At 41.3% G+C, this 17,352-nt stretch overlaps 1 protein-coding gene across 2 annotated transcripts; it reads right to left on the bottom strand.

The window, feature by feature from the left end:
- Nucleotides 1-717: 717 nt before the first annotated feature.
- Nucleotides 718-15,872, bottom strand: LOC129546097 (uncharacterized). 2 transcript variants are annotated; one of them, XM_088830878.1, is made up of 6 exons: nucleotides 15,677-15,872; nucleotides 14,771-14,837; nucleotides 13,050-13,106; nucleotides 11,529-11,655; nucleotides 11,124-11,219; nucleotides 718-2,865 (listed from the first exon to the last, which is right to left on the bottom strand). In XM_088830878.1, the coding sequence occupies exons 3-6, from the start codon at nucleotides 13,056-13,058 to the stop codon at nucleotides 1,673-1,675; spliced, it is 1,425 nt and encodes a 474-aa protein (XP_088687004.1). In that variant the 5' UTR covers nucleotides 13,059-13,106; nucleotides 14,771-14,837; nucleotides 15,677-15,872; the 3' UTR covers nucleotides 718-1,672. The 2 variants fall into 2 exon arrangements, with proteins under 2 accessions (XP_088687004.1, XP_055266859.1); XM_055410884.2 differs by lacking the exon at nucleotides 14,771-14,837 and having other exon boundaries at nucleotides 15,677-15,871.
- Nucleotides 15,873-17,352: the final 1,480 nt, after the last annotated feature.

Consider the following 17,352-nt stretch of genomic DNA (forward strand, 5'->3'; position numbering starts at 1 on the left):
TTTATTTATTTGGCTGCACTAGGTCTTCATTGCAGCCTGTGAGATCTTTAGTTGCAGTGTGGGAACTCTTAGATACAGCATGTGGGATCTAGTTCCCCAAGCAGGGATCAAACCCAGGCCTCCTACATTGGGAGCACTGAGTCTTATCCACTAGACAATCAGGGAAGTCTCTCATTTGTCTTTTTTCATTATTAATTCTTTGACTTAGATAAAGGTAAACAACATGGTTAAAATCCTTTCCACAAATAATTGTTGTTTAAGTCACTCAGTTTTGTCCAACTCTTTGTGACCCCATGGACTGTAGCCTGCCAGGCTCCTCTGGGATTCCAGAGAATCCATGGGATTCTCCAGGCAAGAATACTGGAGTGGGTTGCTATTTCCTTCTCCAGGGGATCTTCCTGACCCATGGATTGAACCTGAGTCTCCTGCATTGGCAGGTGGATTCTTTACCCTGAGTCACCAGGAAAGCCCTCCACAAATAATAATGGTAATTATGAAAATGAGTGTATCAATGATAATAATGAACAACTTCTACTAGATATTTTCCACATGATAGGAAAAGTTCTGAATATTTATTAATTCATTAAATCATTACAACAAACCAACACATACAGTATAATTATATTTCCTAATACATAAAAAAGAAAATATCACTAACATATATAAGTAAAAAGTTAAAAAAATCTGGAAAGATAAATAATATTGATAATGGTGGTTAATTACCTTTCTCATATGAGATTGGGGTTAGGCTTGGTGAAAGGAACAAGACATTTTACAAGGACAAAATGTAGATAATTTCACCAACTAAAGTAGATGTTTTAAAAGGAAAAAGCCAAAAAATCCAAAGATAAACCTTGGGTCATATTAATCAAGGAAGATTTTATAACCAAAACAATTAGATGCAACCATACATGAATAATAAGGTCATTAAAAAATGTCATTAAATATATCAATAAAAATAATAAAAAAATCTCTATATACTGAAATAACAATCATATTTTTGACTATATTATAAAAGCAGGTAAAGGTACAACATGTGTACCATGACCACATTTTCTTTAAAAACAAAGTCTGGTAGGATTTGCTCTACCAATTGAGAGTCATTATCTATAGATGGCATGATTACAATTAATCCTGGCTTTTTTAGTTTCTAGTTTTCTGATATTCTGTTTTCTAGTAGGAAAATATAAATGTGTGAAATGAAACAAAAGGACTAAAACTTACTTCAAAAACAAGATTATAATCAATTCTACAAGGAATTAAAAAATACAAAGTCACACAGTATAAACAGTGTGATACTGGTGTAAGTACAAACATATAGATCAGAGAAGAATAGCCTTAAGACTCAAACAAATATAAACAAGAATATAATATATCACCAAGAAGGTAAAACAAAGCAATAGTAACGGATAAAACTGTTGATGTGACATTAGTACAAGATGGGGTGGGGGAGTAGAGGGGTGGAGACAAGCAAATATCAATTTAGAATCCAAATTCCTAACTTAGAGTAAAATATATTTGGATTAAATATATTTTAAGAAATATATTTTAAAAATATATATATTTTTTATAAAATAAAATTAAACAAAAAATAGTGAAAGAGGGTAACTATCAAACCTGAATTTTTTGTTTGTTTAAAAGAACAGGAAGGTGACAAGAGCTTTAACTTTTATTATTCATCAGTATGAATTCCCTGATGACGAATGAGATCTGAGCCACTACTAAATGCCTTTCCACATTCCTTACAGTTATAGGGCTTTTCACCAGTATGAATTCTGAGATGTCGAGTAAGGTTTGAGCATTTATTAAAGGCCTTTCCACACTCATTACATTCATATGGTTTTTCATCTGTATGAATTCTTTGATGTTGAAAAAGCTGTGAGTTCTGAGTAAAGGCCTTCCCACATTCAAGACATTCAAAAGGTTTCTCACCAGCATGAATTCTCTGATGTTGACGAAGTTGTGAGCTCTGAGTAAAAGCCTTCCCACATTCCTTACAATCATAGGGTTTCTCTCCCGTGTGAATTCTCTGATGATTAGTAAGTGCTGAGCCACTACTAAAGGCCTTGCCACATTCTTTGCACTCATACGGTTTCTCACCTGTATGAATTCTCTGATGCTGTACAAGCTTTGAGCTCTGAGTAAAAGCTTTGCCACATTCCTTGCATTCATACGGTTTCTCACCTGTATGAATTCTCACATGCTGAAAAAGTTGTGAGCTCTTAGTAAAGGCTTTTCCACATACTTTACATTCATAGGGTTTTTCACCAGTGTGAATTCTCTGATGGTCAATAAGATTTGAGCAATAACTAAAGGCCTTCCCACATTCCTTACATTCATAGGGTTTCTTACCCGTATGAATTCTCTGATGTTGAGAAAGGTATGAGCTACAGCTGAAGGCCTTTCCACATTCTTTACATTCAAAGGGTTTTTCACCTGTATGAATTTTCAGATGTCGAGTAACATGTGAGCCACAGCTAAAGAATTTCCCACATTCTTTACATTCGTAAGATTTTTCACCAATATGAATTCTCTGATGTTGAAGAAATTGTGAATTCTGACTAAAGACCTTTCCACATTTCTTACATTCATAGGGTTTCTCTTCATTGTTAATTTGATGTAAAGTAAAGAATGTCTGTTGAATGAATGTCGGCATGTACTCATGAGTGAGTATTTCTTGGCTGAAATGCCCATTTTGATATCCCAGTTGTTTTTCAAAGTGACTTCTACATTCCAAAACATCTCTGAAACTGGAGTATTCAAAGCCATGTTTTCTAAGTCCCATCATTTCCCTCTGGCATGATTCTATTTCGTAAACTTCCTTCTTTAGTGATAATAACTTGGTTTCACACATTGATTCCAGAGCTGAAAGACAATTAAAGGTAAATATTCTTCTCCCACCTCATTTGTGAAAAGGTAAACTTCTATAAGACAAATGGAAAAATTAAAGCAAAAACAAAATGTGGTAGTAAATGACATAGAATTCTCAAGTATATCTGTTGAATCTGAAAAATGGACAAGAAATACACAAAAATTAATGAGATGTAAAGCAGGAAGCGGCAGGCAGAATCTATGGAAATAGAAAAGCACAATGATTCTCAAATATTGATGTGGACCAGAGTCATTTGGAAAAGTTGATAAATATAAAATGCTTAGGCATAAAAGATGACTAGTTGTATATACATCTATATGAGTTTATATGTATATGTAAGAAACAAAGTATATCATCATACTATATGTATTATACAAAGTGGCTAATTTTTTTTTACCTCCAATAAAGGTCTCCTCCATGGGGTTGCTAAGAGTCGGACACAACTGAGCAACTTCACTTTCACTTTTCACTTTCATGCATTGGAGAAGGAAATGGCAACCCCCCCAGTGTTCTTGCCTGGAGAATCCCAGGGACGGGGGAGCCTGGTGGGCTGCCGTCTATGGGGTCACACAGAGTCGGACACGACTGAAGCGACTTGGCAGCGGCAGCAGCAGCAAGAGATATAAAAGCATACAGGGAAAGATTCTTGGGCTCTCTGGTATAATAAAGTATAAATTTGATTTTTGTCCCTAGTTCCTAACAAAGAGCATCAAAAACCCTTTGAATTTACTGACTGATAGCAGTGTTTTCACTGTGCTAGTGAGGTGACTCATGGTGGGTCCCCAGATTTAGGACGGTGACTGTTCATGAGAAAGACCCAACATATGATGAAAGGGCTGGGATTTTCAGCTACTTGACCCCTGGGAAAGAGAGGGAGGCCAGAGATTGAGTGGCTGATGCCCTAATCAATTATGCCAATTAATTATGCTTAAATATAATTATGTAATTAAGCTCCAATAAAAACACCAAAGTTCAGTGGTGTTTCCTGGTTGGTGCTTCACCAGGAGGCTGACACACTTTGACTTCACCGGGAGAGGGTGTGGAACCTCAGCATCCAAAGCCTACCAACTCATCTGATAACATTTATAGTAAAACTCCAACTGTAAGTATAGCGCTTCCCTGAGTCTTCTGAATTGTTTTAGCAAATTATTGAGCCTTCAGCGGGGCATGGAAATACCTGAATTTATAGTCAGTTGGTCAGAAGTGTGGGTGAGACTCACAGCTGGGGTCAGGAGTGAGAGCAGTCTTGTGTAAGGCTGGCTGTTAACCTGTGGGGTTTATGCTGACTCAGGGTTGTTGGGAGTCAGAAATAAACTGCAGTTCACCTAGCTGGGGATAAAGAAGAATAGGGTCCATAATAAAGGACATATTGGATGTGAGGACATATTGAAAGCGATCAGAGAGTTAGCCACACGGGGGACTAGCCTGAGATAAGTCTAAAGTGAATGCATGTTCAGTCACTCAGATGTGTCCAACTTTTTTAGATCCCATGGACTGTAGCCCACTAGGCTCCTCTGTCCATGGGATTTCCCAGGCAAGAATGCTGGAGTGGGTTGCCATTCCCTCATCCAGGGGATCTTCACGATCCAGAGATCTAACCTGCGTCTCCTGCATCACCAGCATTGGCAGGTGGATTCTTTACCACTGTGGACCGGGGAAGCCCGAAGTCTAAGGTAGTGAACTAATTTGATGTGAGTAGCAGATAGGGAAGACTCAGAATATGTTATGTGGTGGAGATTCAGTGCAAATACTGTTTGCCTCCGAATTCTGTGATGCTGATCCTGGGACAAGAGAGAGATTTGCTCATGTACTAATACCACCACAGTGACTGGGAGGGGAGGCCACTGAAGTTTAAGGCATACAGAGAGAAAAAAGACACGTGCAACAGCATAAGAAACAATAAACAAAATGAAAAGACAACCTACAGAATGGAAGAAAATATTTGCAAGTTATGTGACTGAAAAGGGCTTAATTTCAAAATATACATACAGCTCAATATCAAACAAACAAAAAAACCAATCATATAATGGGCAGAAGATCTAAATAGATATTTCTCCAAAGAAGACATTCAGATGGCCAATAGATATATGAAAAGGTGCTCAACCTAATCAGGGAAATGCAAATCAAAACCATAGTAAGATACTACCTCACATCTATCAGAATGGTCATCATCCAAAAATTTACAAATAATAAATGCTAGAGAGAGTGTAGAAAAAAGAAAACCCTTATACACTATTGGTGGGAACATAAATTGGTACTGTCACTATGGAGAATAGTATGGTGGTTCCTTGAAGAACTAAAAATAGAGTTATTAATACCATATGATCCAACAATCTCACTCCTAAGCATATATTCAGAAAAGATGAAAACTATAATGCAAAAAGATACATACATCCCAATGTTCACAGCAGTACTATTTACAACAGCCAAGACATGGAAGCAACCTAAACAGCCATAAATATATGAACGGATAAAGGGGATATACACACATACACACCCACACACACTGGAATATTAATCAACCATAAAAAGAATGAAATGATGCCATCTGCAACAACATGGATAGACTAGAGATTATCATACTAAGTAAATCACACAGAGAAAGACAAATACTGTATGATATCACTTGTATGTGGAATCTAAAAAAAAATTATACAAATGAACTTATTTACAAAACAGAAAGACTTATAGATCTAGAAAACAAACTTATGGTTACCAAAGGGGAAAAGTCAAAGGGGAAAAAGTCAGAAAGATAAATTAGGATTTGGGGACTAGCAGATACACACTATTATATATAAAATAAACAACAAGTTCCCACCATATAGCACAGTTCAGTTCAGTTCAGTCACTCAGTCATGTCCGACTCTTTGCGACCCCATGAATCCCTGTCCATCACCAACTCCCGGAGGGAACTATATTTAATATCTTACAATAAACCATAATGAAAATGAATCTGAAAAAAATATGTGTATATATACATATATTGGAGAAGGAAATGGCAACTCACTCTGGTGTTCTTGCCTGGAGAATCCCAGGGGATGGGGGAGCCTTGTGGGCTGCCATCTATGAGGTCGCACAGAGTCAGACACAACTGAAGCAACTTATCTGCAGCAGCAGCATACACATATATGTATAACTGAATCACTTTGCTCTACACCAGAAACTAACACAACATTGTAAATCATCTATACTTCAATTAAAAAAAAATTCTCAGGAGTTTCACATGAGGATTGTAAATAATAATAAGATACAGTGCAAGATACTGCCATGGAAGGATGACAGGAGTCAGAAGCAGACTAATGAGAGCTGAGTCCCAAAACTGAAAGTTATTCACAACAGGTTCCAAGGCAATTATTTAACCTTTCTAGTTCCCATTTCTTCATCTGTAAAAGGGAGCTAATCCTTAATTTGTGATTACTAGGAGGATGAGGAAAAGTAGAGTAAATGTTGTTGAGTAAAGTGTTCAGTATATGACAGCTAATGGATATTTTAGGCAAATTAAAGAGTTTGAAGACATCAAAATGGAGCCTATTAGAATATCTCAAGCCAGAAACAGGGAATTCATTTCAGTATATTCTTTTCCTCCTACCTTCATAGGATCTTTCAGCAATTTCATCCAGTTAACCTCCTCAGTAGTTTTTTATCTCCACTGCCAATGCCCTCTTTCAAACCAGAATCATCTCTAACTCAGACCACTCAAGTAGACTCCTAACCCAGATCCCCACCAAGTTCTCATACTCTCTAATGCTAGGAGGGATTGGGGGTGGGAGGAGATGGGGACGACAGAGAATGAGATGGCTGGATGGCATCACTGACTCGATGGACATGAGTTTGAGTGAACTCCGGGAGTTGGTGATGGACAGGGAGGCCTGGCGTGCTGTGATTCATGGGGTCGCAAAGAGTCGGACACTACTGAGCGACTGAACTGAACTGAACTGAACCTATTCAAGGGCCAAAATGACATTTGGCCCAGCCTTCCACTGCTCAAAATCCAGCAAAGACTGAATAATGTAGTTCCTATTTGTCTCTCCAATCTCAAGTCACGCTCTGCTTTTGCTTGCTCCTGGGGGCGACAACGCTGACTTCTTTCAGTTCTTCAAACATACCAACCCTTCCCCTCTTAGAAGGGGCTGCACAGGGGTTCTTCCCTTTGCCTGGAGTTGTCTTCTCTATGGATATATCTAAGACTGGACTTCCCTGGTGATCTAGTGGTTAAGAATCTGCCAGCCAATGCAGGGAACATGGCTTCCATCCCTGCTCTGGAAAGATCCCAAAAGCCAAGGAGCAACTAAGCCTGTGTGCCACAACTACTGAAGCTGGTATGCCCTAAAACTCATGCTCTGTAACAAGAGAAACCTGCTCACCACAGTTAGAGTAGCCACCACACCACAACTAAAGAAAGCAGCAATGAAGACCCAGCACAGCCATAAATAAATAAGTAAAATTAAGTAGTAAGTCCTAGCAGTGAGCCTGTAATTCTGAAATAGTGATGACTACAAATGATATTTCAGTATGTCTACAATAACAGTAAAATGATATGAAAATATCTGTGATTTCTATTCATGTCAAAGTTACAGGAACTACTAATACTATCATGGTTTGCTGCATACATCATAATAGGAAGACATGCTAAATTTCAGTTACAGATTACTAGATATAAAGATCGGAGAAGGCAATGGCAACCCACTCCAGTACTCGTGCCTGGAAAATCCCATGGACGGAGGAGCCTGGTAGGCTGCAGTCTATGGGGTCACAAAGAGTTGGACACGACTGAGTGACTTCACTTTTACTTTTCACTTTCATGCATTGGAGAAGGAAATGGCAACCCACTCCAGTGTTCTTGCCTGGAGAATCCCAGGGACAGCGAAGCCTGGTGGGCTGCCATCTATGGGGTCCCTGTCATCCTAAAGATGTCGGACACAGTCGGATGTCGGTCACAGAGTCGGACACGACTGAAGCGACAGCAGCAGCAGCAGATACAAAGATGCTTTTTTTTTCTTTTCATCCAAGTTCATGAGTTTCCTCAATTCTATCCAAAGGAATCCAAAATTAGCAACCTCTGAGTTAGAGGGATCCTTTAAAAACATGAAGTCACTCCCCTGTTCAAATTAGCTCACTGAGAATGGAATGGCTTTACATCCCAGAGGAGCCTGGCAGGCAGTCCAGAGGATCGCAAAGAGTCAGACATGACTGAGCGACTGAGCACAAAATAGAATTCAAAGCCCATACCAAGGCCTAGAAGACCTCAGGTTATCTGCAGATACATCTCCCTCCCACTAGCACAGAGCACACAAACACACATGCAGCCTGCTACTTTGCTGACCTCCTTTCACATAATTCCCTCTTGGCTCATTCTGTTCCATTCACAAAGACAGGAGCCAAAAAGCTCCTAACTCAGGAACTTCGTTCTTCCTGATCCTTTTGCCTGAATCTCTTCTACCAGACATCTACATTATTTGTTCCCTTACTTCCTTCCTCACCAGAAGGACCTTTCAGGACTTCCCTAGTGGTCCAGTGGCTAAGACTCTATGCTCCCAATGCAGGGGGCCCAGTCAGGGAACTAGATCCCACATGCTGCAACTAAGAGTTTCCACACCACAACCAGAAGATGCCACAACAAAGATGGAAGATCCCATGTACTGCAACTAAGACCCAGCACAGCCAAATAAATACATGAAAGTAAGAAAGAGATTTATTAAAGAAAAATAATACTAATTCTAAAAAGGCCTTCTCTACCTTCCTTCATAGCATTTATCATCATCTGACATATATATATATATATATATATATATGATATATACTTTTTCTCTCTCATCCCCTAGAATATAAGCTCCAGGAGAGCAGCATTTTAAATGCTTTGTTCAATATTACAATCGCAGCATCTGAACCAAAGCTTAGTATATAGTACTGTTCCATAAGTATTCTTTTGGTTCTCCTACTTTATACCGAATCTCTTCTTCTCTGCCCTGTTCATTCCCAATTTAGGCAAAGACCTTTTTGTTTTCCCAACATTGTCTCTTTAGACAGTGACTGCAATCACTTGTGAGGCTCCAACTGCTATTTCAGTATAGATTAAATCCATTTCTGAATATTTAGCCCCTGACTTTCTGCTACGGAGAAGCCAATGGCAAGCCACTCCAGTACTCTTGCCTGGAAAATCCCATGGATGGAGGAGCCTGGTGGGCTGCAGTCCATGGGGTCGCTAGGGGTCGGACATGACTGAGCGACTTCACTTTTCCTTTTCACTTTCACACATTGGAGAAGGAAATGGCAACCCACTCCAGTGTTCTTGCCTGGAGAATCCCAGGGACAGGGGAGCCTGGTGGGCTTCCGTCTATGGGGTCACACAGAGTCGGACACGACTGAAGTGACTTAGCAGCAGCAGCAGCAGACTTGCTGCTAAGCTCCCTGCCATCTGATTCTTTTACCAGGCACTACTTTGTGAAGGTTATTTATGGATATATTTTAACACTACTTTTTTAAAAATTTAATGTTTTTTTTTGAAGTAGAGTTGATTTTCAGTGTTGTGCCGATCTCTGCTATACAGCCAAGTGACTCAATTATACACATACGTTGTTTCTTTTCCATTAGATTTCCCATAGATTTTCTTTTCCGCTATGGTTTATCACAGGATAAAGACTATATTCCCTGTGCTATACAGTAGGACCTTGTTGTTTATCTATCCTATATGTAATATTAACGGTTTACAGCTGGTAATCCCAAACTCCCAGTCCTTCTCTCCCCCACCTTCCTACCTCTTGGCAACCATGAGTCTGTTTTCTATGTCTTGTGAGTCCATTTCTGTTTTGTAGAGAAGTTCATTTGTTTAGCACTACTTTTTGACTCCAAGTTTTTAACAGTTGACACAATTAGAAAAATGCATCATATGGCAGACTCCTTTGCACAAATTAGGAAATAAAAAATATTGGATAAAGGAAAAATACACAACAAACAAAAAAAATCAGTCATTGGTGGGCGGCTATAATGAAGACTAGGACTTGGAGCTGGGGCAGGTACATGCAGACATGCACAAACGTGCGCGCACACACACAGGTATACTATTTTGGGAGTGGTAACAGAAAACATTTAGTTGAGTCTAAGTGGTGCTGGAGAAGACTCTTGAGAGTCCCTTGGACTGCAAGGAGATCCAACCAGTCCATTCTAAAGGAGACCAATCCTGGGTGTTCATTGGAAGATCTGATGCTAAAGCTGAAACTCCAATATTTTGGCCACCTCATGCGACGAGTTGACTCACTGGAAAAGAGTCTGATGCTGGGAGGGATTGGGGGTGGGAGGAGACAGGGACGACGGAGAATGAGATGGTGGATGGCATCACCGACTCGATGGACATGAGTTTGAGTGAACTCCGGGAGTTGGTGATGGACAGGGAGGCCTGGCGTGCTGTGGTTCATGGGGTCTCAAAGAGTCGGACACGACTGAGCAACTGAACTGAACTGAACTGAACTGAAGAGGAAGAAAACCTAGCAAGGAACTGAATCTAAAATATAGGTAGGAGGACCTCCCTGATGATCCAGCAGTTAAGAATCCACCTGCCAAAACAGGGGACATGGGTTCAATCATGGGTCCAGGAAGATCCTACATGTCAAGGGACAACTAAGCCCATGCTGTGCTCCATAACCATCGCGCCTGTGCTCCAGAGCCCGGGAATTGCAACTACTGAGCCCACGAGCTGCAACTACTGAGGCCCATGCACCTAGAGTCCATGCTCCCAACAAGAGAACCCACGCAATGGGAATCCTGTACACTACAATGAAGAGAAAGCCTGCACGCAGCAATGAAGACCCAGCACAGCCAAAATAATAAATAAATTAATTAAAATTAAAAAATACAGGTAGGGACTTCCCTGGAGGTCCAGTGGTTAAGAAAACATGCTTCCATGGCAGGGGGCATGGGCTCGAACCCTGGTCAGGGATTAAGATTCCGTAGCACAGCCCAAAAATAGGAAACAAAAATGTACGGGTAAAGAGTTTTCTTTGCAGGGAATATGAAGGGCATTTTCTACTTAAAATTAAGAAGGGTATTGGAGAAAGAGTAGCAGAAAGAGCAGTAAGTGAGAAAAGGAATGGAACAGGTCATTAGTAAACTCATGCTCAGAGGAGTTAGTTTTTCCCACAGGCCTACTGTTTTGATGGGAGCTTCCAAGATCACATCTCAAGGGTGCTGTTTCTTCATGAATCAACTGAGTTATTACCTACAGTGCCCTGCCTTGGTCCAGTCATTTCTCACTTACCTGAGCACAGGCCTCTTGTCAGCTCTCTGCCAATCATCCATGGCTCTTTCCCTTGTTCCAATAAGGAGATAACTTGAGGCTTGGGAATGTAAAGTCCTGCTCACAAGAAAAGATATGGAACATGGTTAGGCTGTGGGTAAATCAGACCCGAATGTAATACCCAGTCCCTTGATGATCAAGGAAGAGATGCTACTGTGGGAACAGTCAAACAACGATGAGGCTCAGCCATAGCCAACTGGGAGTTGCCCATTTCCCACTCTTCCTTTCCATTTTAGTTCAAACCATTTATTTGAGAAAAGGAAGCAGAAATTCAGCTGGTAACTTGAAAAGTAGCTGAGAAATTCACTGCAGAAGAAACAGACATTCCAGGGGAGAACTCAAAATTACCAGTATAGATGTCCTTACCCATTGACACCAGATTGCTATAGTTTTCCAACATCACATCTCTGTACAAGTCCCTCTGAGCAGGGTTCAGGAATTCCCACTCCTCTTGAGAGAAGTCTATAGACACATCACTGAACATCACTGATCCCTGAAACAATAAACACGTGTATTATCTGTGCAACAAAAAGAAATATTTCATAGACTACTGTGCTTATATCTGGGGGTAAAGCAAAGAGCAACTACATTGGTATCACTGAGAACCATCTCTGGACCCTAGAAGTAGATGCAAGAGTTATCAGTTTATTTCATAGTAAAAAAAAAAAAAAAAATTCCTGACTCAGTCTATAGAAAAGGCCCAGAAACAATAATTAACCCAATAGCAATGAACATCCCTAGTGTCTAGATTGTCATTTCTAAGCACTGTATTCAAATAAAAGAAACAAAAGTTGGCAAAGAGACAATTTCAAGATTGAGTCAAATGCGGCGGATGAGTTTGAACATTCTCAGAAAGCAAGAGAGCTATCAAAAACTATTGGCATCATGTTAAAAGGGTTCAAAAGCCAACTTGAATAGCCTCCCACTGGCCAAAGACAGCATAATTTGAGGATCAAATGTAATGGACTGATTAGATCAAAAATGTTTAAATCCATCAGCTCCTAACAATATTGCATAAGAAATTACTAGTCATCTTTGTAGGATTCTAAGACACCAACTCATTATTTTAAAAATGGTAAAGGACTTCCCTGGTGGTCTAGTGGTTAAAAATCCACCTGCCAATGCAAGGGACCTGGGTTTGATCCCTGGTCCAAGAAGATTCCACATCCCTTGGAGCAACTCAGCCCATGCACTGTAACTACTCAGTCCATGCTCCAGAGTCCGAACTCGGCAACAAGAGAAGCACCTGCTCTTCACAACTAGAGAAAGACTGTGAGTAGCAACAAAGACCCAGGCACAGCCAATAAATAAATAAATAATAAAATAAAGACAGGTAAATAAGGGGAAAGAATCAAACATTCTTTCCCATACAAATGGTCCTTTAATGTAACCAAAGAGTTGATGAGATGTTTTACTTTAAACACAGTATGCTACCTAATCTATGGAGAATGAATGACAGAATTTAAATATCACTTTGCAATCTCTAATGAATTAATGAATCTAGACAATAATCCTTACTGGTAGCTAACATTACAAAAGGAAAGAGAACCATAAATAATACACCTCCTAATGGAATCACACATCACCACCTAGGAAACACTCCTGACAAAAAAAATCCCAACTGAATCTGATCAAGACCTACATACCAATTCCCAGGAAACACTTACATGATACCCTAGAGAAGAAATCAGCAAAATCCAAATAGCAGACAAATGAATCTTTTTTTTTTCTTCTTTTCTAATAACAACAACAAAAATTGCAAAGAAAGGAAAGACATAGAAGGGCTACCTACAAAGTAAGAGATTGGGCTCACATACCCTTAAAATTTTGTTTTTCTTAGAAAGAATTGAATGTCAGGAAGGTAAGAAAGAACCTCAGCTAACTTACCTGGGCCATGGCTTTCAGTATTACAGGAGATGATCAGTCCTCCTTGGGGTTGTTCTCCTGAAAAAGGACAGTGTTCTGAGAAGGCAGGCCTGGGAAATCAAAGAAATATCTAGAGACAACTCTGGCCTTACAGCTTTTGGACTCTCCAGGCAAAATTACTTCCATTTTCCTTGGTCTCGGGATATAATTCTAGTTAGTGAATGGGAGTCTGGAATAAATCCCCCTCATTCCTCAACTCCAGAAATCCCAGGCTTTTGCTGCATCAAGATGGATCCCAGCTAGTTGACCCAAAGGAATAAAGATTCATAATTCCTCTCCTTCATATAAGCAACCCAGGTTCCTGCCTCAGCCAAGTGATCCAGGCAAGACCTTGCCCCATCTCAGTGCTGCTGTTGCTCTGAACCCAAGACAGAGCTGCTATGACCTGCTCTGAGTGGACCCCTTCTCTGTAACCCTCAGGTCCCCAAGCCAACTTTACCAAAATGGTGCCTGTGGCCAGGCTGTGGCCAGGAACACAGTTTATTCTAACTAGGACTAAGTGTGAAGTGAAAGTGTTAGTTGCTCAGTTGCTCCTACTCTTTGTGACACCATGGACTGTAGCTCACCAGGTTCCTCTGTCCATGAGATTTTTTTTCTGGCAAGAATACTGGAAGGGGTTGCCATTTCCTTCTCCAGGGAATCTTCCCAACCCAGGGATTGAACTTGGGTCTCCTGCATTGCAGGTGGATTCTTTACTATCTCAATCACTAGGGAAGCCCAATTAGGGCTAAAGACTTCCTTAAGCAATTCTTATTTTCCAAGCCTGAGGTCAACTTCCCCCAACATACAACTACGCTCACATTCACACTGAGGCACTCCTTTCCTTATGCACTAGCTGTTTTTTTCTAAAAAACAACCACCAGGACTTCCCTGGTGGTCCAGGGGCTAAGACTCAGTGCTCCCAGTGCAGGAGCATTTGATCCCACATGCCGCAACTAAAGATCAAAGATTCCAAGTGCTGCAACTAAAACCCAGTGCAGCCAAATAAATATTAAAAAAACCAAAAACCTCTGCTTATGTGTTTTAGCCACACAAAAGTTAAAATGTTGACTCTTCTAGTTCTGGGGTAAGAGTTTTCTTACCCATACATATTTATATTAAAAAATTTTTCTTTTTTCTACAACTGTAATGCTTTCATTACATTTAAACCTTTAATCTATTATTTATTTTGGTATTATTTGGTAAAAAACAATGGCATGAGATTACCAATTATAATTTTACTTTAGTAAAAGATATGAGTTAAGAATCCTACTTCATTTTTCCCCAGAGGGCTACCCAAATGTACCAAAATCACGTACGTATCTTCTGGCCTAGCAACTCTGCTGCTGCTGCTAAGTCGCTTCAGTCGTGTCTGGCTCTGTGCGAGCCCATAGACGGCAGCCCACCAGGCTCCCCTGTCCCTGGGATTCTCCAGGCAAGAACACTGGGGTGGGTTGCCATTTCCTTCTCCAATGCATGAAAGTGAAAACTGAAAGTGAATTCGCTCAGTCATGTCCGACTCTTTGTGACCCTGTGGACTGCAGCCTACCAGGCTCCTCCGCCCATGGGATTTTCCAGGCAAGAGTACTGGAGTAGGGTGCCATCGCCTTATCCGAGCAACTCTATTGGTATGTTTATATTCTATGAAAGCATGCACATGTGCACCAGGGTACTTATAAAACAAAAAGGAAACCCCAGTGCACCTTGTATTGGGCTTGGTCAACAGCCATTCCTCCTTCTCTTCAGGGTACCTCTCTGAGAAAGACAGAGCTGGAGGAAGGAGAAAGGAATCATGAAATGCCAGGTCTTCCTGTGGCTCAGACTGATTAGATAAGAGTTACTCTGGACCCACATCTACTACCCATGGGAAGGAGGGATGGAGAGAGGTCAGAGGAATGGAGGCTGTCCTGAGCATTCCTGGTTGCAGAAGGGGAAAAGTCTGCTGCTCAAGACCAAAATCTGTCCTGATCTCACACATCAACCACTGGGACACACACACTGTCAGTTTGGCAATTACAGGCACTCTCCAACCGCACACACAGTGCCACAAAAACGTATGTGATCACACTCACACATCCTTACAGTCATAGACATCCAGTACACTTAGTACTGCTGCTGCTGCTGCTGCTGCTGCTAAGTCACTTCAGTCGTGTCCGACTCTGTGTGACCCCACAGTACTGCTAACGTTCATAAAACCACCATCAGAGGCAGACCTCAGATAACACAGTCATAGCAGCACAATCACAGATTCTCTACACTCCCCACCCCAACACACACGACACAAAGTTGTATGGGTACCCACAATCACTTGTCCCACTACGCGGTCGGAGCCGCACACACCACACACACAATCACACACCACAGCGAGAATATCCAGTCACATCTGCACACAGTTTCGCGCGCATGGTCAGTCACAGTGACACACGCATACACAACGCCGCACGGTCACATAAGGTCACAATCACATACATGGAATCCCACACTTCCCCTCCCCTTGTCCTATCAAATCATACAGGCCCAAGACTTCGGACCCGCCTGGACTGTCCCTTCAGAACCTCAGAGATGCACATCCGGAACCTAGTCGAGCCCCCAGGACCTAGGCTGCTCACCTTGCACTTCCCTTTCCCCGGAGGCCGAGGGTCCCGCAGGCGAGTGATGGGTCGGCCCTATACGCGCCAGGGTCTCTGGGAAATGTAGTCCGGAGCCAGATCCGCTAGGACAAGATGGCTCCTCGCTCTCGGATTTTCTGCACCGCCTGGGGCCAAGTTACACCTCTTCTCCCCTCTCGGAATTGCTGCCAAGAATCTTGAGATATAGATACAGTCCCCATATCCCAGAGACAAGCTTCCTCCAAGGGCCAGGCCAATCCCATAGATGTTCCCTGAGAAATAGAACAATGTCGCTAGATTCTCGCCGAAAGTAGGTTAGGGCAGCAAGAACTTCTGGGAAATGTAGTCTAGAACCAGAATGGGCGAGGCTCCCGCCGAAGTAGAAGATTGTCTTGGTTGTCTTTTTGCACTGAGCTTGCTGCTGTGGAGGACAGAGTGGCGCCCAAGACTCTTCTAGGAGTTGTAGCTTACTCTGAGAATATTCCAGATTGACTAAAGCACCATTTTTGCCTTCCTCCGTGGATTAACGTGGTGTGTGATCTGTGCTAGTCTGGGAGCGGAAACCTAGGAGTCTCAGATACGAACCCTCAGCAGGAAAGTGAAGGAGAACAATCAGCGACCCCAGGAATGGGGCGGATGGGGACGGATTATCAGGCGCGTCCAGCAGTTTGTTTGTTGTGCATGGTAATGTTGACTTTGATAATGGCCCCAGTGAGTAAAGCCACAGGTGAAATTGGAGTTACCTCACTTTCTTCATCTGGAAAACAGTGACCATTTAAGGTGCATGTTCTGGTACTGTCAGTTTTGACTTTTGGAGAAGCAAAAAGCAAACCAATGTGTCTGAAACATAGTTTCAGATTTGTCTTTTATAAATCATAGTTCTGTTTCTTGTATGGCCTTGGATCCCACACCCTTCCATGCCTTACGGATCTTGTTTTCATGGATACAGCTTGTCTTCCAAGAAAGCACAGAAGGCTGAAAAAAAAAAAAAAAGTTTATTTGGAGGTCTTAGGAACTGCAATTTGGGAGGCAGATTTGAGTAAAACCAAAAGAGTGTTCCAGAAGAGAAAGAGTCAGGGACTTCCAAATATAAACCCCACAAAGTTAATAACATTGTCTGGAAGGAATTATGATTGACTTTGACTTTAGAAAAGGAAATATTTGTTCTTAATGGCTAGGCTGTCACTGAGTTATTTTAGGGGAAGAGTTTGATAAGTAGACAGGCTCTGGAGTTATTTTAGGGTCAGGGTTTTATAAGTATCTTGATTTTCTGGAAGTTAAGATTCTATCATAAGTCATACTTTCTGAGGTATGTATAAGTCATACTTTGTGGTCTCCCCATTCCATTTTCCAGATCTCTATTAGTAAAATTGATTGCATATTGATTTTCCTTTCACAACTTTCAGTCTCCCTTTGCAGCATTTAGAGTTATACTTTATTCTTTTCCAGTCTTCCATAGCTTGATCCCTGATTCTCCCAGCAGATGGGGGTGGGCATGGGGGCGGTGGGTGGGAGGATTCATTAGTATGATCAGTACAATAGCTTCGGTATGAATCCTACCCCTTTCATCTCTTAGAATAAATTAAAAGCCACAAATGGAGACCAAAACAGAAAACTCAAGTTTCGGTGAAATTCAGAGAAAGGAAAAGCCCGTAAACACCAAAATACACGTAAGC

Source organism: Moschus berezovskii, chromosome 22 (genome assembly GCF_049115385.1).
Source record: "Moschus berezovskii isolate FMDL1 chromosome 22, NW_MosBer_1.0, whole genome shotgun sequence".
NCBI lineage: Eukaryota > Metazoa > Chordata > Mammalia > Artiodactyla > Moschidae > Moschus > Moschus berezovskii.